Source organism: Diabrotica undecimpunctata, chromosome 5 (assembly GCF_040954645.1).
Source record: "Diabrotica undecimpunctata isolate CICGRU chromosome 5, icDiaUnde3, whole genome shotgun sequence".
Taxonomy (NCBI): Eukaryota; Metazoa; Arthropoda; class Insecta; order Coleoptera; family Chrysomelidae; genus Diabrotica; species Diabrotica undecimpunctata.
In genome coordinates, this window is record NC_092807.1 from 20,710,933 (window position 1) to 20,738,548 (window position 27,616).

General features: G+C 32.8%; 1 protein-coding gene across 1 annotated transcript in view; it reads right to left on the reverse strand.

Moving 5' to 3' along the window:
• LOC140442111 (uncharacterized) overlaps positions 1-27,616 on the reverse strand; it is a 274,067-nt gene that overhangs the window by 31,922 nt on the left and 214,529 nt on the right. The window contains exon 8 of the mRNA XM_072533189.1: positions 4,670-4,803. Coding sequence (XP_072389290.1) covers positions 4,670-4,803 — 134 coding nt within the window. The remainder of the gene's footprint in view (positions 1-4,669; positions 4,804-27,616) is intronic.

A 27,616-nucleotide genomic window follows, 5' to 3' on the forward strand; every position in this document is an offset into this window, starting at 1 on the left:
CGACAGGTTTCTGTTGCATAAAACTGGTTTCCAGGTCATAAAAGCCTTACATGATATTTCAATCCTGGTTATTATCTCTTCATCAGAGTCACAATTTACATTTAACCAGCTGCCAAGGTATTTGAAATGATTTACCCTTTAGATCTCCCCTACATTAAGAGAAATCAGACCTTGATCTATATTGATCTTTCCAACTGCCATCCACTTTGTCTTTGAAATGTTGATTTTTAGGCCTCTCCGATAACTTGCTTCACTGACTAGATTTAGTAATGTTTGGAGATCTTGTAAATTTTCTGCAAGAATGGCTGTATCGTCAGCGTATCTAATATTATTGATTACTTCTCCACCTAGTCTTACTCCCTCTTGTCTGTCATCCAAAGCCTCCCTAAATATTTCTTCAGAGTACAGATTAAAAGAAGTGGGTGACAAAACACAACCCTGCTGTACTCCACGTTTGATGGATATTTTTTCAGTCGGACTGTCTTCAATTTGGATAGAGGCTACATGATTGTAGCATAAGTATTTTAGCAGTCTTATATCATAGTGGTCAAGTCCTGCTGCCCGTAGGCAATCGAAAAGTGTATCGTGTTGTACTTTGTCGAACGCCTTCTCGAAGTCGATGAAACAAACATAAACATTCTTTCGAAATTCACAACTTTTTTGTAATAGAACGCGCATACAGAATAGTGTCTCTCTAGTTCCTAGACCGTTTCTAAATCCAAATTGCTTATTACCCATCCTACTTTCGCATAGAAGGAATACTCGGTTTTGTATAATTCGTAAGAGTATCTTTAGTGTGTGACTCATCAAACTGATTAGTCTAAAATCGCTGCATTTGGTGGGCCTGCTTTTCTTTGGTAATGTTATAAACAGTGACTCTAACCAATCATCTGGTATTTTTCCTTCGTTGTAAATTTTGTTGAAGAAAGTGGTTAAGCAGGCAATGCTTTCCTCATCCAAAAGTTTAAGTAGCTCAGCAGGGATTTGATCTGGTCCAGGTGCTTTATTGTTTTTGGCTTGCTGTATTGCCTTTTTGACTTCCGAATTCAGTATACTGGGACCTCTGTCTAACTGGTTGTTACAGGCAGTATTTGGAGCATTTTCTCTAGAAGCATCGTCAAAAAGGTCAGTGATGTATCTCTCCCATTCTTTGCACTGTTGTTTGTGATCACAAATTTTTCCGCCCACGAGAAAACTAGAAACATTTAAAATGTGGGTGTACCGACGCATTCTTTGTATATCCTGGACCGAACATGTCACCAACATAGAGGTACTCCAAAGAATAGGAAAGGAGAAAGAAATCGTGAGCACAATCAAACAAAGAAAGCTTGAATATCTAGGCCACATATTGAGACACGATAAGTACCGTCTACTGCAATTGATTGTCCAGGGGAAAGTAGACAGTAAGCGTGGGCCAGGGAGGAGAAGACACTCGTGGCTCTCAAATTTGCGGAAGTGGTTCGGGTTCACATCGGTCCAACTATTAAGAAGCGCCGCAAACAAGATCAGAATTTCCATGTTGATAGGCAACGGACAGGGCACTTGAAGAAGAAGAAGATTGATTAAGTAACCAAAAACATTTTTTATTATTTTTTTTCCCCGAAAAATGGACTTGACAGAGTCAATTAAACAGTTATTTTATTAATATCTAATATAAATTTTATAAAACAATTGTTTAAGTTTAGTACACACTCCAAAAAATAACAATTTTTCACGCCGCTGACACCAGTATAATTTAACAATCAATGACATTTGGTATATGGGAAAAATGAGGTCAATAATTAATAATCTTAATAGTAAGAATTTTGTTTGCTTGCAGATTATTGTTATGTATTGTGTGAAAACAATTCAACAAGGCGTGGACTTATCAACCTTCGTAATAATACTGTAAAGAGAACTTTATTTTAAAAAAATTTTATTGCAGAAAAAGAAGCATCTATTTATTCTCTGTGTGCAAGTACTTGGAGGTATACGAGAAACGATCGTGCGCGTGCAGCGGTGAAATCTTGAAATCATAAGTAGTTATTAAAGAAAATGTGTTAAAAATTGTAAAAATACAACAAAAACTAGTAAATTCAAGTTCTATTGGTTTCCAACTTTTCACCACAATATAATGTAATGAGTAACATAACCCAAATTCTGCATTCTTACGTCCGATTTCGTAATAAGTTTGACGTGAACAATAAATTAAATTTCACGCTAAGTGCAAATTTCAATAATAAGAAGTTCACTTTAAAGTGTAAATTTCAATAAATAAAAAATAGTCATGTTGGTTCAAGTTTGTTCAATTTATTCTAAAATAAATATTAGTTAAAGTGTACTTTAGGTTGTCATTATGAAACCGGGCGTTAATGTCGCTTTAAAATATTGATATGATATGCAATTATTAATTGTATTTTACAGTGGATATGATGATAGTTGGTTGAAAAGGTATTTTATGAAATCTGGAATCCAGAAAATAAATCTGTGGTTTTTATTAATGCAAGCATATTAATAGTAGTACTGCAGTTTAATACTTAAGTTTATTTACTACATGCAATGTTTACCTTTTATTAACCTTTTATTAACCATTTAAATTTTTCAAAAAGTTATTATTGATTGATTTATGCCACTAGGTGTCGCTCTTCGGAACTTCCACAGATCGAATATAAAAGGCTAGGACGACAAGTCACACTGTTTGTCAAATAGTGACATACGAGATATCGCATGACGCTATGGATGATAATAGACACACTATAGGGTAAATTTGCTTCATTGACCTAAAAAAGGCCTCTTTTTCAGTACAAAATAAACAACTAGCCAAATATATGAGCTCTAGTGGGACTCTTTCCGTTTTATCAAGCTCTAGGTGACTTGGTATGCTGGAGTATCTCCCAAAAATTTTCGTACACATCTAGACGTTGAGAGTAGTACAGCTTTCTTCATGGTCTTGTAGAGATATTCATTCAGACCTAGCTTTTTACGTTTTGAAGAGGTTCTTCAGAATAACTTCAGTAGTAGAGAGAATAATAGGTATTGTCTGGGTACTTTCCATTCTTCACTGTATTTGAATTTCCAGATCCCTGTTCTTGTCGACCTTTTCGTTCTGTTAAACACGAAGATTGCTGTTGTTGGGTATCGCCACATTAATTAGTGTTGTTTGTTCCTTTAGTTCATTAACTAGTATGAGATCTGGTCCTATTATGTACCACAGTTTGGTCTATTAGCACAATGCGGTCCTAGTATAGCTTGTAGTTGTCATTCTCAAGTATACTCTCAGGAACATATTAATAATATGGGAGATGGTTTGTTTGGAGAAGTCTTAGTTTGATGGCTATTTCTTAATGAAGGATTTTTCCTACTGAGTCATGCCGTTCCTTATATTCAGTTGCAACAAATGTCTGGCAGCCCCGGTAAGATCTTGGATGGTTTCTTGAGCTCGACATCCATATCGGCATTTGTCATTTTCGACCTGAGGGCCTTAAATAATTAATTTTGTTAGTTATGTTATTATTATAAGCATCAGATTTATTACGTTTATAAAACTTTTCATTTTTTTACAGATTAATTATAATATATATTCTTCGAAACCAAACTATCTGATTACCATGCAAAAATGACTAAAACGATGACTTCCACCCTGGTTTGAAGAGCAGTTATTAAAGTATAACCTTCGATGAGTATCATGGACTTCTTCTTCTTCTTCTTCCTTAGCTTTTCCCTTTCAGGTGTTACTGTTTTTGCAATTATTTAAACAAATTGGTAACCAATTTGGATTTACTTTATTTTATTTTTATTGAGCTTCAAACTGACCATTTTTATTAACTTAATATTAAATACCTAATTAACTAATAGTACTTAAAAAAAGTTTGAAACACTTACTGAACATAGTCTTCAAGTTATTTCAAAAAACCTCATTTTTCTCGTTATTTACATACCAAATAGTTGTTTAAACAGTAACCCACATGACCAAAATTGAATTCTTTGATATGGCTTACACTTTTAACATACAAGTAAATATAACTTTATTTCAATATGTTCGATCACAAATTAGTCCATTTATTTCTAATCCCACAGTAATCTTAATTTCCTGAATTTATATAGTTATACTGCATATAATTGTGAAACATATCGATTAGTAGTTTAATTAGAGTTTGTTCAACTTCCTGCAAACTATAGATTGCCTAATATGTATTGAGGAAATGATTGCAATCATTTCCTCGGTTCAAATTATATTTGCCAGCTTTTAAAGGTCAAAGGTTTTTGTTCTATGTAGAGGGCAATACACTTATTTGATGAATAGTAGCATTTTAGTGAGATTATAAATATAGCTTCGGGACTAGTTTGAGACGTAGTCTATTATAAATTTTTACCTCAACAACAACTATTGTGTAATAATTCAGTAGCTGTTAATAAAACTATATTTTACTCCATTACTTCAACATTTAATTTTATCGCCGTCGATCGAGAAGAATCGGACACACAGAATTAGAAACAACTCGAAAACGTAATTACATTCGAATTTGTCCAATCAGACCTTGTTATGAATTACAATATGGAATAGGTACATATTATTCTACTGGAGCTAGTTATTACAATCTAATACCAATTATGGATGAAAAAATAAAAATTTCAAATACATTTTTGAAACAAAATTTTAAAAACATAGTTATTAATAAAAAGCACATACCTGGTGGAAGTTACGTTAATATAAGTTCCATCTTTAAACCAGCGAAATGTTATGGTTGGTGAACCCCTGGCTACACAACTTAAGATAAATTGATCATTTTCTCTTATTATTCCAATTTGATTTATATCCAAGCTCTGAAAAAAATGATAATAGTATTACGTAAATAAATTAATATTGTAACTAGAAACCGACATTATGTTTTTATAGACTTATATGCTGGGAATAAAATGAGAAAAAGATAATAAATTTATCTTTATTTTTAATTAAAATATGTCATAAGTAACAAAGATTTGTCTACAGTAATTTAAAGTCACCTTCGTATTTTTTAGGTGCCGCTTCCATCATAAAATCTATTCGTACTATCTATTCGATGGTTATTGGTTATTACTGGTGTTGAACTATTTACTTAAATATATTAGTCAGGAATATCTTTACCTTCCTTCTTCTGCTGATTTTTCCCTAATATGAGTCGGAGCAGTTGGTATTTGTCACATCTCATAATGTGACCAAGGTAATGAAGTTTTCTCTGTCACCAATTATGCAAACTCCACTCCTAATATTACTTTTTCCTACATACCTCAATTTATATCATTCACCTAGTTCCTCCGCCTTATTTTGTTTTTTTCACATCGCCTCTTGATTGTCATCAATTTGTCACCATTTGTAACAGATCTTTGTTTTGTTACTCTTTTTTGTTTATCCACCATGTACCGTTTATATCCGTTTATATCGGCAACAAGTCTAGCGCGATTTCACCAACATATTACAATACAGTATTGTCGCGCATTTGCTTTCATTTTTCTGTAGGACCAAGATCCCTCCTATAAGATGTCAATGTACTAACAACGAATATGGACGCTGATAGACGCACATATTAAATGGAAGATTTGTCCACGGTTAGTATTAAAATTCTCCTTTAGAGATCGACTAAATACGATCAAGAATTGTTTTTTGATCGAAACACCTTAGAATTTGATCTCTTGATTTAAGTTTAAGCTTTTTATGCGTACGACCAAGCGGCATTTACATACGAAAATATCTAAAGTTGCCTTTTCTGATTGAAACAAAAAAGTAGTTTGTAAATAAGTGACTGCGCGGTTTCATCAAAAAGAGTTTTTTTACGCAGTTGTTTTACAATTCTAATTCCGCATGATTTACAAAAACAACAACTCCAATACAACCACAAGTTTCTGTGTAAATCGGTATTCAAAAACCAGTCACCTCCGTTTTCTTCAGAACGTTATGACAGCTAACTCACCTAAATCGGTCATTTTATTAGGCGTTTCAACTACGTACGGGTATCGTTCCACAATTTATGACAGAAGAATTGTTAAAACGCAATATAAGGAAAGAAAATATGGACAAACAGTTGGATAGTAATACAAGGTATAAATATTTATTTTAGAAACCTCTCCTTTTACCCGGTCCCAAAACCGGACAAAAGAGGAAGGATAAAGGAGTAACACCTCTAAAAAACCAGGGTTTAACTGGCCGGGTTGATAGCACTCTGTAAGGGCTCCTTGTCTAGGATTACAGACGAAGGGTAGATGATGCTCTTAAGCTGCAGTGAAAGCAAATTATCTAGGAGAAGGAAAACTCCAAAATTAAACCCTGGCCCTCCAAGTCGGGGGTTGAGGCATCAGGCAAACTCCCCGTTACTCAGAAAAAAAAACGGTGTGGCAGTCCAGTGGGACTGCCGGTAAAAGTTATACTTCTATACACGCGTTCGCCGTTACAAATTTATATGGGAGCCAATCTGCACGATCATTACATTTGTAATGCTATAGGTAAGAGAGAGAAGAAAGCGAAACAGAATTAGATATGTAGGTATATGGTGCATTGTTTGCTGTATATAAACAACGTTTGACCTGTAATAGGAGTATAGTAAATGAAGGATTGAATTATTATTTTGATGAAAATGTATATTTTTGTTTTCATATATGTATGAAAGGAGTTGAATGCAAAAAAGAATTTACACATACTCTGCAGTAAAATTCATTATTTATTTTGTTATTAATATAAAAATACGATACAATACACTGCAACATAATTCAATATAATAATACAATACAAATTAAAATGCAATATTCATAATTATTTAAAAATGATAATATACATAACTTACTTACGCATATGTTTAATTTACCTTGATAATAATATTAATAAAAAAAAATAATAATAATAATAAATATTAAATATATTTACAAAAGGAACATTTTTATTCTCGAGAGAGAAAGAGAGATAAAATATGTCTTCTGTCTCTCTCTTACCTATATCTTACATATGTAATGATTTTGCCGATTCACGTCCGTACAAATTTTCAACGTCGAATGCGCGTATAGAAGTATAACTTCAGAATTAAAATGTTAAGAAACCCAGCAAAACGCCTCGGAATGAATCGATCGAAGGAGTATTAATTTCGGAAATTGGAACGTGCAAGGTTTTAGACCTAAAGTAAATGATATAATGTATGAAATGAGTAAGCTGAAATTGGACATCACAGACATCACCATAAATTGGGAGGCCATAAACGAGAGAATGATAAAAATGAACCTTACGATTAGAGGACACAAATGCACAATCTTGGGTGTATATGCAGTAAATGATGACGCACCAGTAAACATTAAAAACGATTTTTTTGAAAAATTGAATTTAGAGATTGCAAAAGTCGGCACATCTCGAGAAATTATCATCTTGGGAGACTTAAACAGTAGAATTGGAAAAAAAACCGCATAACGCAGTTATAGGTCAATTCGGAGAGGACCACGTAAATGATAATGGTACCAGACTAATATCATTGTGCGAACAAAATTAAATGAAAATTGCAAATGGATTTTTTTCAACACAGAGACATACACAAATACACATGGACGCAAAATACGAGAGAGCTAAAATCAATCATAGACTACACAATCATACGACAAAAGACAAATATGATTGTACAAGATGTAAGAGTATTGAGAGGAGCTACCTGTGGAAGCGATCATCACTTATTAAAAGCTAAGATCACATTTGGAGTAAATAAGCCTAAAAAAGAAAAAGAAGAAAATGAAAGGGAGAAAGAAATACAGAAGACGTAAGCTAATCAGCTTAGTACAAAAAGCGTGAGAGAACTATACAGATATAGATTAAATCAAAAGTTGAAAATTAAACAATTTAATAATAATGAACAACATTACACTTACATAAAAAGGTGTCTCCAGGAGGCAGCAGCAGAAGCCATTGGATACCAAATCCAGAATCAAAGAAAACTTCCATATTGGTTTGACGAAGAAATAGAACAAGAAATAAAAAAGAAAAGAGACCAGTATCAAAAATTCTTAAATACAAATAATATAACGCATAAAATAATCTACAAGGAGTCTCAAGCTAAAGTACGAAAAATGATATGTCAGAAGAAAAATGAAGCATGGCAATAAAAGTGTAACATGATAAATTCACATCTAGGAGGACGAAGAAGCACAGAAAGTTGGAGAGTCTTAAAATTTTTACGATATAATAAGAAGAGAGATATAGTGTCCACAATAGCAATGGATAACTGGGACCAATATTTTAAGAAACTCCTAAGGGAAGATAGACCACAATTTAAAGACAGCAACGAAACACAAAATATAAATATTTTAACTTCGCCCATACGAATAACAACGAATGAAGTGGAAGATGTATGTAGATCTCTAAAACATAACAAAGCACCGGGTCCAGGTAACATTCCTGCAGAGTTAATTAAACAGAGTACAACAAAACTATATACAAGTTTAGCCAAACTGTTCCAAAACTACATTAATGTAATAGCAACCTCAGAGAAGTAAAAGACATCATTCATATCCACTATACACAGAAAAGGCAGAAGGGATGAATGTGACAATTACAGAGGCATTACCGTGACAAACTCGATCAGTAAAATATACGAAAAAGTAATTAAAAACAAAATAGAAAGCGAATATAATGACCTAGAGGCTAAGAACAGGCAGGATTTAGGGCAGGTAGATATACTGTTTACAATTTGTTTTGCATTACACAGATTACTGAAAAGAAAACAGCCGTTAATCAAGAAGTACATTTATTGTATGCAGACCTACGAAAGGCTTATGATAGCGTACCACATTATAAATTATGGGAAGCGTTAGAGAAAACAAGCATGAATTTAATAAATGCGACGAAGGGACTGTACGCTAATGCTAACTCAAAGGTAAAGGTTGGAAATAATCTGTCAAGTAAATTCCAAATAAATAAGGCTTTAAGCAGTGCTCCTGTCTCTCCCCGACCTTATTTAAAATTTATCTAGAATAAGCTCTAAAACTGTGGAAGCGCAAATGTAGAAATATGGGAATGCCGATTAACAACAATAGCATATTACTTTGTCATTTGCAGATGATCAACTAGTGATAGCACAAGATTATGAAGATATTGAGTATATGACTCGAAAATTAATCGAGGAGTATAAAAAAACCAAATAGATGTGTATAATATCCAAAAAACCAAGTAGATGTGTATCGGCGGGAAACAACAGGATCTCATATTGGAAGATGGAGAAGTAATCAAACTTTGCAACACATATAAATATTTAGGTATGATTATCACAAAAGAAGGCAACGTAGACGACACCATTGAGGAGAAAAACAACCAAGCAAGAAAAGCAATTTCCCTTCTCAATAGTATCCTTTGGGATCAATCAATCTCTAATAATAACAAACACAAGATATATAACACAATCATTAAAGGTATAATTACCTACAGTAGTGAAGTATGGCAAATAAAGGAAAGATACAAGAAAAAACTTGAGGCAACGGAAATGGATTTCTGGAGACGTTCAGCTGGAACATCTAGACTAGAAAGAGTAACGAACAACAGAATAAGAGAAATTATCAAAGTAAAATATACAATAGTAGACGATATTGGTACCCAACACCTCAGATGGTACGGTTATGTACAGAGAATGTCTGAAGAACGTCTCCCAAAATAAGTCTTAATGTGGACCCCTCACGGTAGAAAAAAAAAAGAGAAAGACCCCGTCTTAGTTGCAGAGAAGACATCAATAGAGATATGAAAGACAGAGACATAGGAGAAGACTTATGGATGAATTGAAAGGAGTGGCAACTGGTTATCGAAAGACGTAGGAGAACGTTTTAAACCGATCTATATATATATATATATATATATATATATATATATATATATATATATATATATAAGAAAAAGTAGTCCAAAGTTTTTTGACTAGTTTGGAAAAAATATATGTAAATACTTTTTTCTTTTTGGGTGTGGTAGTCAATAAAAAATAGAGCTTTGCTAAGGCGTACTATTTATTCTGAATCCAAGCTTTCGGTGGTTTTTTGCCACCTTTATCAAGGTCTACAAAGAAAATTACTATGAAGTAACAAACTGAATGGTGCCAAAAAGGCTGTAAAAAACTATAAAAAACTTACCCGAATGTAAGATTCGTGGCATAAACAACAACGTTAAATAACATGATAAAACTGAGGTTGCAACTAAACTTAAAAATGTTACTGTTAAAAAACACTTTAAAAATTACTAAAAACGTTACAAGTTAAAAACAAAATGTAGGACGACATGTTGAAAACAGTCGTCGTTGCAGGCTTGATTTCAGTCACATTTCACGAGCAGACTTTAGTACTAAATACTATTTTCTTTCGATTGCTTATGTTATAATTTACATTTTTAATTTCCCGCTTAATTTCAAGTTGGTAATACAGTTGGCAGTACTAAAAATTCACTAACAGTATTCTGTTAGACGTTATTTTCAAAGTTGTTTTTTGTATTTTCTCCAAACTATTTAAACAATAATTATCCACTCACTTTCTCTTTCTGCTCGTGAAATGTGACTGAAATCAAGCCTGCAACGACGACTGTTTTCAACATGTCGTCCTACATTTTGTTTTTAACTTGTAACGTTTTTAGTAATTTTTAAAGTGTTTTTTAACAGTAACATTTTTAAGTTTAGTTGCAACCTCAGTTTTATCATGTTATTTAACGTTGTTGTTTATGCCACGAATCTTACATTCGGGTAAGTTTTTTATAGTTTTTTACAGCCTTTTTGGCACCATTCAGTTTGTTACTTCATAGTAATTTTCTTTGTAGACCTTGATAAAGGTGGCAAAAAACCACCGAAAGCTTGGATTCAGAATAAATAGTACGCCTTAGCAAAGCTCTATTTTTTATTGACTACCACACCCAAAAAGAAAAAAGTATTTACATATATATATATATATATATATATATATATATATATATATATATATATATATATATCTATATATATATATATATATATATATATATATATATATATGTATATATATATATATATATATATATATATATATATATATATATATATATATATATATATATATATATATATATAGATAGATAGATTTAAAAATAATTTTTTTCTAGATATTTGTTACATTAATAAAAAAGTGCAACCAGCAACAACTTTACAAAATGAACACAAATTATTATGTCCTGTAAAACTAAAAGACGTTATCTATTACTACTGTTACAAACACTCTTATATTACGAAAAATATCTCTCTTTAAACCAAAGAAAGACTTCGAATTGCGAATTTTTTAATGGATACACGTTGGGTCATATTGGAAAAGAAATTTATGAAGAGCACATAAGTAAATAAAATGAAGCAATAATGGAGAAGGAATCTGATAAAGAAAAAGGGAGAATTTGTATTTACTGCCGATCTTCAGGCTATACTTTTAGCGCCACGCTGCACCATATCATCTAATTATTATAAGACAAATTCTGCGTTCATAACTGGTGCATTTAGGACATGAAGCATAGTGGTGGATATAGCTTTCTGTGGAATGAGTTTTCTGATGAATTTGCTACGATTTTGGTAAACTTTCTTATTGAAAAAGTAATTCTAAAAATGGGAGAAGACACAGAACACGACAGGCACATAATCGTAGATACTGATGCGTGTTGTTATCAGAACCGAAACGTCAGTTTAAGCAACGTTCTCGTTAACTTAGATTTGCTACACAATTTGACTATTAAAAAAAATAAATGGAAGTGGGCCACACACAAATGGAAGTCGTCAGTATGCACGCAATGATAGAGAAAAAACTTAAAAATCAAATAATTAATGTTCCAGCTGAGTTCATTACCATTTTCAGGAAAGCAAAGAATCAAAACCTTACACAGTTAAATATTTAAACTATTCCTACTTTAAGAATTTTAAACAGCTAAATTTTTACTCCATACAACCAGAAAAACTGAAGGAAAATCCTAAGGTATTGCTATTTAGTAAATCGTATTAATTATTTTTGACTATAGTGGATCTGTGTTTTCTATCTTTATTTTTCAGGTTACCGAAATTCGAGCTCTGGAGAAATATTTTATAAGATTAGATTTTCTGAAAACTACAAATTACTCAACCAACGGAAAAATTCCAGAATAAATACAATACCGCTATAAATGTTGTCAAATTTGTACCCTGAACGCAGAAAAATTACCATAAATATTATGACGACCTTCCTCATGAAGACTAGAAATACGTTATAAATCATAATTATAAGTATAATTCCGTTTGTTTTGTTTTAAATTAAACCTATTTTATAATCACCCATGGATTTTTATTTGAATTAATTTCTGGTGCATACCAGATAACTCCAATGGTACGTATTTTTCCTGTAAAAGAAAATTGGATAACTGCTTAAAATGCCCTAGTATTGTAAGGATCATTGTATAAACGATTATCTATTGACAAAAATACTAGGTAACGATATTATCTACCAACTGGATTGTAATTTTTGTCGTCAGTAGCTTATAAAAAATATTACGATTTTTTATGCCCTAAAAAATGGACGATAATAGGGTAATTAACGGCACTGACAAATTCAAATATTTAGGATACATACTCTCAAAAAATGGAACCACCGAGCAAGAGATAACCAGCAGATTAGCACAGACAAGAACATGTATTAAACAAATGAACGGGATACTGTGGGATAGACAGATTACCAGAAATACAAAGAAGAGAATTTATAACACCTTGGTACGCAGTATAATGACCTATGGAGCAGAGAATTGGGTAATAAATAAACGAAACAGGTCCAAAATCACAGCAACTGAAATGGAGTTCATGAGAAGAAGCTGCAGAGTGACAAAAATGGATCGCATCAGAAATGAGGAGATAAAAGGAAGAATGGCAGTAGAACAAGACATACTCAGCTACATCGAAGAAAAACGTTTAATTTGGTATGGACATGTGAGGAGAACAGATCATACAAGGTGGATAGCAAGGATTTTGGATTGGAGCCCAATAGGAAGGAGGAAAAGAGGTAGACCCCGAAGATCATGGAGCGATGAAGTGGACGAGGCCATGGAAAGACGAGACCTTAGAGATGAAGAATGGCAGAACAGAAAGGACTGAAGACATTGGCTGAAAGAAGGAAGGCGGCAACAGCTGTAAAAATCCTTGTATAGATAGATAGAAATTTGTTCAAATGGAGTTGGCCGGTTTGCGAATTAAGGAATCGATATATAAAAAAAGTGGAATAGTAAGCAGTCCTGTAGACTAACGTGAAGCTTCATACTATGTTTTTTGTATTTTTAAAATGTAAATAATATATTTAAAATTAAATAAAGTAATTTTATTATTTATTTATTGCTTTCATGCTTGCAGCTATGTATTTGCTTCTAACGCCATCTGTTAATATAATAATTTAATTATTAAATATAAATAAATATCATTTGATAGTTGAATTAATTATATTAATACTAAATAATATGTTTAAAAATAGTAATAGTATTTATATGAAGTTAGTTTAAAACGAGAAATATCATAGATAAATAATATACACTACTCAACAATTGAAGTGGATAATTTTAAAATTCCTAAAATTAACATATAAAACTATTTTTAAAATAAGTGCCTGTACTATACTCTATATGCTATCTTTATTGCCAATATTTTTTGCATGTGGTTTTTTTCTCCCTATTCTTATCGACCCTTATCTCGTACAAAGAGACATGTTGTTCCAAACATGAATATATCATTCGTATAAAAGTTCTTGTATTGGCTTTACCAGTTGTCAATAAGTCAAGAAATCTATTTATCATAAAAACATTATGCCGCAAAGACGTTTAGAACTAGTGCAGCTCAAGCAATTAGTTCGTTGGATTCAACAAGGCATAACTCAACAAAAGGTTGCTATGAGGCTAAAAGTGTGATAAGACGTGCATGGAATTGGTATGTAGCAACTGGATCTGCAACATACAGGCATGGAGGAGAAAGAGAATGATCTACAACTCGTCGGCAAGACCGTTTTGTAGTTCTGACGGCAAGAAGAAACCCAACATTCATGGATTCCAGAATTAACAGTATCTTCAGGCATGCTACTGGACGAGCGATTTCCAGTAAAACTGTCAGAAAATGGTTACATGCATCTAATTTAAGGGCTAGATGGCGCGCTACCCGTCCACGACTAACTAGGGAGCAGCGTGCATGCAGATATCGCTGGGCGATGGAACACTATCAGTGGAATTTCGAAAAATAGAGGAATTGTCTCTTTGATGACCGAATATTGGTATGGAGGGAAAGAGGACAGCGTTACAATGAAAATCTGAGAGTTCCAACCACTCTTTTTGAAGGTGGATCCGTTTGCGGGTGGAGAGGCATATGTTTTGTCGGTCGCACGGACTTAGTCGTCTTAATTAATGAGACAATGACTGCTACACAATATCGAGACAGAGTCATAGTACCAATAATGGTTTCATTTTTTGGTGCAATAGGCGAACAATTTGTTCTGATTGATGATAATGCTCGCCCTCACCGTGCGAGAATTGTCAACGAGTGTATAGAAGCTCATTACAATAGGCATTACAAGAATGGAGTGGCCACCGTGTTCACCTGATATGAGTTACATTGAACATGTTTGGGCCAAAATGTCTAGGCAACAAAACAGGCTCTTTTAATCGCCCCAAACCTTAGATCAGTTGGCCAATACTTTACGTGCGATTTGGGAACGTATACCGCAGCAGTTCATCAATAATTTAATAAGAGCTCTTCCAAATAGAGTTAGAGCACTAAAGCGACACAGATGTGGACCCACACACTAATAATTTTTCTTTTCGGGATATTAGAAATTGAGTAGGAATAGAAATTTTAGGTTGTTAATTTTACAATTTTTGTTTATTTTCTATTTTTTTTTTCTTAAAGAATTTCTTTCTTTCGGGTCATCTGTATAAAAATACGAAGTAAGAATAAATCTTTATTTATATCACTCCATCCTTCTATTTGACCTTATGAACAAAAAATAAAATACACATTTTCATAATATCCACTTCAATTGTTGAAAAGTGTAGTATGAGAAATATAAAAATTAATCTTGTAATTAATCGGATTAAATTTATGACTTTTAAATTATAACAATTGTTACGAATCGAATCTTTTAATAACAAATGTTATTTTAATTTTTTACTTCTCACTTAAGGTCTATATTTAATCAGGTTTTTTTTATGCAGTTTTTAATTTAAACCTGCTTAAACTACATATATGATGACTAGAAACGAATTAATATATCCAGAGTAGTAAATATATGTAAAAAACTGCTATTTTGTGACGATGCCCGTGACAACACTATCTTGTGGCGCTAGTTCCGTGACGCTTGCCTCTGAAATTTATTGTAAAAAAAAGTATAATTAAATATAAACGCTTCGATTTAAAAATTAGATGGATGTCCGCTTCTATTAGCGTCTATATTCGTTGGTATTATTGCTTGTATATCACCATTATCAGGCACATGAAAGACAGCTGTCACATATAGATAAGTTAAGCGAGATCGTCTTAACTTTATCTCCAAAAAAATGTGACATCAGTTATAAGTCTTCTTGAGTCATACCCACTGTTTAGATTTGAATAGAACAAAGTCACACAAAATATTTTACAATCAAAACAATATTCTAGACTAAAGTTCAAATTTCAGTAAACTTTAATACCAAACTATTTTATAATAAAGTCATTTTTAGAAACCAAATTATTAACGTTCTTTGTTCCATTCGGCAAACACAACAATAGTCATAATAAATAATTCCTCTTGTTGCTTCTAAATAAAGAGACTTTAATTTACTTATTTTATTTGCCTTCCTTCTACTATCAATTGTGTGCTCAACAGGAGGATTTCGGAAAGAATATAGTTAGGGCGCTTGGAATATTTTTTTTAACCCGGTGCCGGTGTGGTGAGGAAACCATAGTAAGTTTAAAATAAGCGCCAATATTTTTATTGAAAATTAGTGCGACATTCATTTCAGTAGAAATTTCTTTAAAACATTGAATGAGGTTTTGAAGTTGTTGGTTTACTTTATAAGTGAACGCATGCATCGTTGTTTTAATCAAAACGTCGTTGTCAACGGTATCATATACCTCACCACATAGGTTAGTTAATATATTTCTGGTAGTATGTTTTGGTTTCGGCATTCACATCTATCTATATAAAAGGCTGTGATGACAAGTCACACCGTTTGCCCAGCAAGGTAACGACGCCACCTAGGAAAGAAATCAGAACTACTAACATTTGACATTTTCTTCTTGAAACGGTACGGTTGAATCAGAAATTTTACTACTTCACAATAATTGAGTGGGTGTGTTCGAAAACCGTACATGTCCAAAATCTGCGTTCCGAGAAAATTAATAAAAATCTTTTAACACTGAAACTACTCAACATAGACTATCGGCATGCATAGAAAAGTTTTAGGTCTCTTACTTTGCAATGTGTTTTTAATGGTAGTTTTTTCAAACAATAAAATGGACTACTAAAGACAGATCAAAATGGAGGATGGACTTGTATGGTTTTTTAACTCAAACCTATATACGAAAAGAAATAGGTTAGGTTAGGTTAGGTAAAGAAATAGGTAAACATTTCTTGATTCAAAATAATATCAAATATCATCTCGCATAATATCAAAACTGTTATCTCAATCACTTAAACAATATTTTTGGAATTTGTTTTTTTTTTCTATGATGTGATGTGGTAATAGAATTCCAATACTTCATCTTAGGTATAAGTCATTCATTAACTTCTCGATGTCCTTTTTTTTTCATTAATTGGAACGGGTTTTTTATATGCCTTACCAGTGGGCAAAGGTGAATTGTTCTTAGATTATTTGAGCAATTTAAAAGTATGGGAGTGTAAACCATCTATATACTCCCACGTTTTAACATATCCCGGCTTTGAACTGTCATACAGGAACTCCATATAGTTTGACGCAGCAAATGTTTCTTTGTTGGAACTAGTACCTCGAGAGTAAAACGTTTTTTAATAGTAATCATGCCACCTATTCTTAAAAACAATAATATTAGTGTATCGAATTTGCTTTACAGTAAATAGTTGCCTTGTTCTGGAAGTCCTTATTAAGTCCTCGTATTCTTCTGGAGTATAAATTCGATCATGTGTTTTCTAAAACTTCGTTCTGCACAACCAAAATCCCGGTCACAAGGCAAGAACAAATGGCCTCTTATTGGAAAATAATGATATATTTTGTTAAATCTCTTGGTTGCATGTAATGCTAAAAGGAAACGAACCATTGTTTGGTTTCGGTTCTGTCCTGCACATTCATCTGAAAACAAATGTAGTTGTGATTTCATGAGGTATATTTTTCATAATGTAGTCATTAAGGAATGTGCACTTTTCATTGTGCCCTTCTGAACTTGACCTTCAAGGTAAGCATAAAATGACCAGTATTCTCTTTGAGTTTGTGTATTTGGAATGCGAATACATAGAGCTACCTAAAATAAAAGATTTCCTGGACTGGAATGTGCGGCAGTGGCATATTCTGCATATAATAAAATGCTAACCACATCAGTTCCGGTCTTTCAGTACACAGGGTTTGCACGTCTTTAATTTTATTATAAAACTTCTTCCCTCGCCTTTTGTGAAACATTTTGTTCCACTGCAACTGCTCTCTTTGCGTTATCGTTAAGATCTCGTTAACATCTCGTTCCATATCTTTCACACTCCGAACCTACATCAATCTCTGGTCTCCCAAACTTAAGATTGAAGTTTTCGTTAAAGTATTTTAAATAAAATTCTTAATTAACTAAGTTTTCCAACTCTGCATATTTTTCAACAAACAGACTATGCATTTTCTTTACATTCAAAGATGCATTTATATACCGAATGGTTTTGGAGGAATAATGTGAAAGTTTTACAGGAAACGTCTGAATGTGCTCTTCAATTTTCTCAGTCCATTCATGGCATAATGTACGAGGTCTATTATTATGTCTGCCTCTAATATCGTTTGGTGATTTACCTGCCAAAAGTAGGATGTTCAGGCGCTGAACTTGCCAGTGAGATGTAGCAAGAATACTTATAAATGCCTATTTGCATACAGAAATTCTATTTGAGCCTTTTAAAATAAAGTATGAAAAGTTTGATTTTCTTTCTTGATTGCTTTCATTTCTTACGCGATGTCTTTGGATTTATTTTGCTTCCATGAGTCCTTGTAAATTTGTGGCTTGCTCGTTTTTTGACGTTCGGCTGAATAGTTTAGTTATACTTACCCACACGCAGATCCTACAGTTTTTGTATTAACGTATTTTTTGTTCTTAGAAACATATGAATGACCTTGTTAATGGGGTAGTTTCCTTGAATTGTTTGTTCAAATAGCAACATTCCTTTTTTTTTCTGGTATCACTAGTGTTATCAGTAACTTCTTCACTATCACTGGACGACATAACTTTACTTGAAATTTTTGATAATTCGCAAATATCAAGCTATTTTGTACAATACACATACACACGAAGAGAACGTTAAGCGTATCAATATCCAACTGACCACTATTTTATTGTTGAGGTGAAAACCCGTACAAGTCCCGGACATTTTTTTCTCATACGGTTTTTCTCCTTACGCACCACTACAATCAGCTGTGTTACGTTAACGGCTAAGTTTGTAGTACGGTTTTTAGGCCCAATCGAAGAAGGGACAAAGTTGACTATTTTAAATTAAAATGTCAAATTTTGGACATGTACGGTTTTCGAACTCACCGATTCAATTAATTTTTTCGAAAATTGCTAAAAATATTGGTTACTGTAATTGTAAGTCAGAAAAATGACGTATAATATATATTCATTATGTCATTGGGTAAGACAAACATACACTTACTATTAAAATAAAATGGCGTTTAACAAATGTCAATGCTATACCAAAATAAAATAAAGTTAAAACTAAATAAGATTAAATAAAATTTGAGACCGATTTCCGAAGTGGAAATTTAAACGTCAATAAATTTACTTTAACTTTTATTTGTGGCTTGTTCCCATTTAAATATTAATTAAATAAAATTAAATAAAGGTAAATAGAATTAAATAAAATTACATCAAATTAAACAGAATTACCTAAAATTAAATAAAAATTAAATAAAATTAAGTAAAATTAAATAAAATTAAGTAAAAGCTATACCAGTAATAACGCTGCTATAGCGTTTCTTTTTCATTTCCCATGTAAAATCCCATAAGAAAATGCTAAGGTTCATTCTGTTCATTTTTTGAGCGTTTTGTGGTGGGGCTAAAATAGTTCGTTCGATCGGAACGTATGAAACATCATTGGATAGGAGAGGTGGTAGCGAATATGTTTAGATAGAAAAAACATACATTGCGGCGTTGCTAATTATATTAGGGCATTATCCATTATAGTGCATTACATCATATCTGCTTTGTTATTGGTCCGATTAGAGGGTGTTATCCGCAGCGTTCCCCTCTTTGGCTCTTCACATCTTGTATGCTTATTGCGGCCTAGGCATAATCTATGTCGCTTTTTGTGTCGCGGTGTGGGAAAAAAGTCGAGCTTATGAATATGCTTTATCTACTGGCAAATTTAGTAAGTACTTCTTAATTTTCATTGGGGTGTTAACAGAATGAATGTTTACCTAATAATTATTTACCGCAATTAGCCAATAATTTCTTTTTTCGTTACATTTGGCACCGAAATCTAGCATTAGATTTAAATGGTCCGGATCTAAAGGGATAAACTCGTTTTAACTCCATTTTCAAATTGCCCTCTTAACAATCAAATTGCCTTCCTGTGGAACGTGGCCTTCACGTTGGAGAAACACAAAGAGTATTTTATTGTTTTTTTGTCCCGTGTCAATGACCATTTGTTGTCGAGACACGTTAATTTAAATAAAAAAAAGTATATTGTAATTAAGAGAATTATCACTCTATAATTGTTACACTTAATCTGATCGCTTTTTCTGGTGTAATGTGCACATGAACCGATATTCCATTCTTTAGGTATTTGCCATTCTAGCGATACTTCCGCTACAATTTTGTTTGTTTAGTACTCTTCTCTATATTTGTACAGTTCTGCAGGTACGTCATCATGTCCTAGCGCTTTGTTTTCCTTTAGATTTTAGATTGCCTCTTAGTTGCCTGTCAGCTCGTTGAATCGACTTCATTCTCATTTAGGTCAAGGTTGAAAAGCGTATCTAGAGCATTATTGTTATCAGTGCATATTAAATCCTTAAAATGTTCCACCCATCGCTAACAGAATAAATTATAGGTTATTACTATACAATAGTTTTTTTTAACATTTGATTAATCAAGACAAAAATTGGATTCGTCAGATTTAAATTTAAATATTTATATGTCCGTTGGATGGATACTAAGCGCTCTTACTAAACTAAATCGCTCTTTAGAGATCTCGTAGATAAACGCGAGATTTTATTCTCCTTAGATGAAAAAGGAGTTATAAGTATGTTACCTTTCATAAAAATCTTTGAGCTACTTATCAGAAAATTTTGATAAAAACTCATAAGAAGTTTATAACGAACACACTTTAGAACACCATTTTTCAACAAATATCCTTTTTTTAAAAAAATCTATTATAAAACTAGAAGAACTAGTATTAATAAAGTATGTAAATAAAATAAAATAAATAATTTTCGTTTCCACTACCCAATTTTTATTTCAAGAACTGTTTATTTTTATTTTTAAACAGCATCAAGTACTGAGAGGAATTAAAGGGAGGATTTATTAAAAATTATAAATAATGTTTACAGTGATACAATTAAAATTCACAACAATACTTCCTCCAAGGCGGCATTCATACTCCGGCGATAAAAGATTGGCGATATATCGTTAACTATATGCGATACGCACAAACAGATATTTAAAATCTAAATAAATACGATAAAAACGTTCACTTCCGCGCGATTGTACAACATATCGCAAGTGATATATCGTTCAAAGTGCCACGTGTCTGTCGCCCTCGCGATTTATTTCACACGATATTTTAATCTGTTAACATGCCTCGACAAAATACGTTTTCTCGAGGTCTGCAAAGTAGGCTTCCGTGGCGACGATGACCTCCTGTGTCGACTTAAATATCTACTCGGCGAGTGTCTCTTTTAAGTTTGGAAACAGAAAGAGGTCACATATAGCCAAATCTAGAAAATATGACCAATTCGACCAATTTCGCCATGGCGACAGCAGAGGTATGAGCGGGTCCATTATAATGGTGGAAGAGAACTTTTTCCTTTGCTAAATGGAGGCGTTTTTTCTTCAATTCGGCTTCAAATCGGCCCAGTAATTCGGCATAGTAAAGCTCTGTAACCGCTTTGCCATACTCCAGATAGACGATGTAGATCAACCCTTGTGAATCCCAGAATATGGTGGCCATCACCTTTTCTACCGATAGGACAGTCTTCACCTTCTTCGGAGCACGTACGCTGGGTTCCGCCAATGTTTTGACTGTTCTATGGTCCCTGGTCTATACCAATGGATTTTTGTTTCGTTATTTGTTACGAAAAGAAAGTACTTCGAGTTTCGCTTAAATAGCCTCAAATACTGCTCTGAAGTGGTATTACGGTTAAGCTTGTTGTCGGCAATAAGCAAACACGGCAATCATTGCGTCAACATATTTCTCATGCTCATAATTTTACGCAGGTTATGACATACTTGGCCATTTCAAATGCGTTTGTCGCAGCTATCTCGTGTATCTTCATCAGAGAAGGGCTGCAAATTTTGGTTGCTTGCAACACATAGTACTGCGAGATGCATGGCATGTCACTGAACACAAAAAAAAAACAAAATTTATGATTGTCACTAAGAATAAGATTGAAGAAAATCTTCCTCGAAGGAAAAGTTTTAAAGAAAATACCCAGATAGATACAATTAATGGAGATGTGACCTTAATGAACAATGGGACCGTAACATTAAAATAAAACGACGCATTGAAGCGCTTTCAATAAGATGAATGCAGTATTGTGCAATGGAAAACTGGAAAAGAAATTAAAACTAGAGTATTAAGATGCTACATATTATAAAAAATACTTTAAAGGAAAGAAAAGTGAGCTACTTTGGTCACATACTAAGAAATGATAAATATGAAATAATGCGATATTGATTATACAAGGAAAAGTGGAAGGAAAAAGAGGACCAAGGAGACAAGGTACGTTTTGGTTAAACAATTTAAAGGAGTGGAATGAAACACAAGAATGGAACCCTTCAGAACTACTGCAGACAGAATTTAATGGGCCATGATGATCGCCATTCGCCCTAAAGGTAGAGGCACATGAAGAAAAAGAACAATTTAAAACTTTATAAATTTTAAATCTAATATTGTTGTTCTATTACTTCATCCCCGTCGAACGAAACTAAGAATCTATAATAAGAACAATCAAAGGTAGATTTCGGTAAACAATAGATTTCACTATATAAACACAAAAATGGCACAAATTTTAGATACATTCTAATATCAATAAAAGTAAAATGTAAATGTGCGGAATATATAGTAAGATGTTAGTCAGTAAATAGTATAAATCAAATTTTGCATGGGTACACACGATCAAAAGGCTTCGCCTGCATGAAATGGGTAGATTATCTTAATAAGACGGTTGAATCAAGTTAAATATGAATAGCAGCGAACAAGATATACATTTAAATAACACGAATCCTGACAAATGGAAAGAATTTGATTAAATTTCTTTGGAATTGTTTTTTGTAGCGTTACAGATAAATCGAATTAAATGTTATATAAATGTAATACAAATATAAAATTAACTCTTTACATGGCGTTTTGGTTTTTCGATAAGATGCTACGCAAAAAGTTTAACAAAACGTAAGTAAAAGTTTATTTTAAACAAAATATTTTATTGAACATATACAAAAAGAATAAAAAATAATAAAAAAAACCGCTGTTACAATGATATCTGTCCCTTAACTTTTTCATTACTGATTTTATTGTAGCTACATAAAACTGTTTAAAATTACTTTAATGATATTCGTTGATACCTAGAGACCTAACAAAGCGATTAATTTTTTAACTTTGATGCGTGTTCTTGTATCCTTAGAAAGGACATGGGACATATATATCCTATTAGTGTTGAATGGTGAAATAAATAAATCCCATCAGTAAAGAAAAAAATTATATTACACAAAAAAGACATTACTTCTTATGAATAATGTGGTAACAATATTTGCATAGAGGTACATTGCACGCTGTAATAGTCGTAGTTCGAGATTCTGATTTATTTTTTGAACATCTAAAGCACCTTCTCCTAGTAGGTATTTGTTGTGACAAAAATGGTCTCCAACGTTGATCATCTGTTTCTCATTTTTATACCTCTTTTTTAGATATTCTTCCAGAACGGCCACTTATTCGTCTTTTTACATTTGATTTCGATCTTCCTTTAATTAGCTGTTCTGTTAGTGGAAACAGAAAATTCAAAAGTGAAAATTTTGTATTATCTTCGTTTTTTTGTATACATATTTTTAAATTTGTAATACTAATTTGTATTCACAGAACAACAATCAGAGTTCGAGTTAGTACTAAATGTAAGTTAAAAGTAAGTTAAAGAATTGACTTGTATTGACTGTTCCTTTTTTTGTTTGTTTGTGATTTTTTTTTTGTTGTTTTTTCCTTATAAACCTTTTTGAGATTGTATGTAATATTTATATATTTGTTTTGGCCATCTTTTATAATAATTTTGTTTTACATTATTTTGTTATTTATTGAAGTTATACAAGGCGTGTTTTTTAAGTAAGTACCGTTTTGGAATTAAAAAAAGACGTGCAAAAATATGGCAATAATTTTATTTTTACATGAGAGCCTGTACCTTAATCTACTTTTCTACATAATTTCCGTGAATATTGAGGCACTTGTCATAACGTGGCACCAGTTTTTGAATACCCTCCTGATAAAATTCTGCCGCCTGACTTGTTAACCACTGCATCACAAATGTTTTGACTTCATTATCGTCTTGAAGACGCTGACCGCCCAGGTGTTTGTTGAAGTGCTGGAACAAATGGTAGTCGCTGGGCGCCAGATCAGGGCTGTATGGAGGATGATCTAGAGTTTCCCATTTAAATGATTTGATGAGATCTGTGGTCTGACTAGCCACATGTGGACGGGCATTGTCATGCAGCAAAACGATACTCTTACTCAACTTGCCACGTCTTTTGTTCTGAATTGCACGACGCAGATTTTTCAATGTCTCACAATAAGACGCTACATAGATTGTCTCATTACGAGGCAGAAACTCCACTAGCAATACTCCTTTTCTGTCCCAAAAAACTGTGCACATGATTTTCCGGGCAGAAATTGTTTGCTTAAACTTCACTCCTTTGGGTGATGATGAATGTCCCCATTCCATGGATTGTTGTTTCGATTCTGGTGTGACGTAGGCCACCCACGTTTCATCACCAGTAACAATTTGGTCTAAAAAATCTTCACCTTCACTGTGGTACCGCTCAAGGAAAGTCAATGCACTGCCTAAACGTTGGGTTTTGTGCAAATCCGTCAACATTTTTGGAACCCAACGTGAACACAATTTCCGGTAATTCAAGTTCTCGGTAACAATGCGATACAAAACACTACGAGAATACCGAGGAAGGCAGTCGGACAATGATGAAATTGTAAAGCGTCTGTTTTCTCTCACCTTTTCGTCCACTTTATGCATCAAATTTTCATTAACGACCGAAGGACGCCCACTCCGTTCTTCATCATGCACATTTGCGTGGCCATCTTTAAATGCTCTCACCCATTTCCTTACCATTCCATCACTCATAATGTTTTGTCCGTAAACAACGATCTCACGATGAATATCGATCGGTTTTACGCCTTTAGCACTAAGAAATCGTATAACAGCCCGTACTTTACAATCAGCGTGACTCACGATTGTTGGAGGCATCTTAAACACTGGAGTAAACAAGTATTCAATGAAGAATCAGACTGTAATGGCGTCAGTGCGTAGACAAGAGATGTAGGTAACTTACTTAAAAAACATGCCTCGTACTTCTATACGCGCGCTCCACGTTGGAAATTTGTACGGGAGTGAATCGGTGACATCATTACATATGTAAGATAATGAGTAAGAGAGAGACAGAAGATATATTTTCTCTCTCTTCCTCTCTCGAGAATAAAAATGTTCCTTTTTGTATATATATTAATTATATATATATATATATATATATATATATATATATATATATATATATATATATATATATATATTATATATATATATATTATATATATATATATATATATATATATATATATATATTATATTTATTAATATTATTATTTATGTGATATATTTTGAATTATTTATTAAATGTTCATAATTATTTTAGTCTTTTGTATTTCAAAATAATAATCTCGATGAATCACTGTATGACGGAGAACTGTCAATTTTGAAATACGTTTGTGTCATGTCTAATTGGCAAATGTTTTACTTGTTTGGTTCATACGCTGGTATATGTGAGTTCGAATCCCAATATAAATTTACTTTTTTATTTTTGAAATATTTAAAAACTACACGTTAGTCTTATTAAATATATGTTAAATATGTTAATGTTAGTCTAAATTTTAAAATAAAATGAAAATTTACAACATAATCCGAATTGTTGGTTTTTTATTTTTATCTTCCACAAACATTTTTTGAAGTTATACTTCTATACGCGCGTTCGACGTTGGAAATTTGTGTGTATTCGCATATATTGAGTGAATCTTACCTATAGCATTACATATGTAATGATTGTGCAGATTGACTCCCATATAAATTTGTAACGACGAACGCGTGTATAGAAGTATAATTTCTACCGGCAGTCCCAATGGACTGCCACACCCTTTTTTTTATTATTTTAGTTTCTTTTTTTCCATTTTTTTTTTATTTTTTTGTATTAAAAGGTTTATTACATGATTGGTGTGTTCGCTGATTGCTTGACAAGTTTCATCTTAATTCTATGGTTAGTACATTATATTGTTTAAAGTTTATATTTACAATTTCTTATTAACTGATAAATACAATTAAAGATTTCTACGTTTCCAGAGAAACTTAATTCATTTATGTGAAATGGAAAACAGACATTTAGTTTTCATAAAAACATGTAATATTTTCTTGTTGGTTTACACATTCTAATAGAATATGTGTTAAATCTCCATATTTACCACAAGCACAGTTTGGAGTGTCTGCTAGATTCATTTTGTACATTCTTGAAGGTGTTAGAGCATTTAAAGGATCTTTTGGATTCCGTATAATTGGCTTGCCATTTTAATTTGAGCCGATGTTTACTACATACATCTATATCTGACACCGGTAGAATATTGTTGTCTATGGTTTCCTTGATAATGCTTCTTTTTCCAAAGCATCTGCTATTATATTACCCTTTATTTTAGAATGGCCTTTGATCCATACGATAATAACGTTTTCAGAACTTATCAGAATTATTCTCTGCAAACTATCGTCACCTCTGCGAACCAGGTGACCAAAAAATTGCAGAATACGTTGCAAATAATTGAAGATATATTGTAAACAGCCTTTTTGTTGCAGAATACGTTGCAAATAATTAAAGATATATTGTAAACAGCCTTTTTGTTAATTTTCGACTTATAATTTGGTTAACGATCTAAAATAGAAACGTTTGTCCTATGAGCTTTCCTAGGTATGCGCAGCATTCTTTTTCGGCAATTTTTTGGCGCTCGCGTTTACGAAGAGTCAAAGTCTCTGCCTCGTATAGAAATATTGAGGATACAAGGGCATTTACCAGTCTCATCTTAATATTTTGAGACATAGATCTGTCTTTTCAAACTTTAGTTAGGCGTCTCATCGCATTTTTTGCCATTCCAATACGTCTCCGATTTTCTGCTTCACAGTTACCATCGTGAGTTATACTAGACACGAGATAGATAAAACTATCCACTATTTGGTATTTCTGTAATATGTTAGTCTGTTGAATATTGCGGAATTTGTCGACCACCATTATTTTTGTTTTAGCTTTACTGATTTTCAGACCAACTTTATTGCTTTCCTACTTAACTCTTCGCAGAAGATTAAACATTTATTGCTCATTTGCTGCTGCTAAGTGTAGTGTCATCAGCATATCTTGAATTAGAGATTTTCCTACCAGCCACTGTTACTCCACCAACCCATCTGTCTAAAACCATCCTCATGACATGTTCACCATAAATGTTAAATACGTCAGGTGACAACACGCATCCTTGTCTAACACCTCTCTTGGTCTTGAATTGGTTTGAGAAGTTCTAATTCTTTGCTATATTGGACTGGTACAGATTTCAAATCAGTGTCACCAGGTGCATTGGTGTGCCCATTTCTATTAAAATGGACCACAGATTTATCCAGCTTACACAATCAAATGCCTCTTGGTAGTCAACGAAGCATATAAACCTAATAGGTAGGTACATAAAATTCTCTAAACTTTCCAATAAGTTGTCTTAGGTTCAGGATTTGTTCTCGTGTACCTTTACCCTTAATAAACCCCGCTTGTTCCTAAGGTATTTGGTAATGTAGATAGGTTTTTAATCTGTTTTTGATGATATGCAACACAATTTTACTAGCATGTGTTATTAGAGAGAGTGTGCAGTAGTTTTCACATCTGGTAGTAGTTCCTTTACTGTGTAGCAAGATATAAATTAAGGTACACCAATCAGATGGCCATTTTCCTGAATTCCA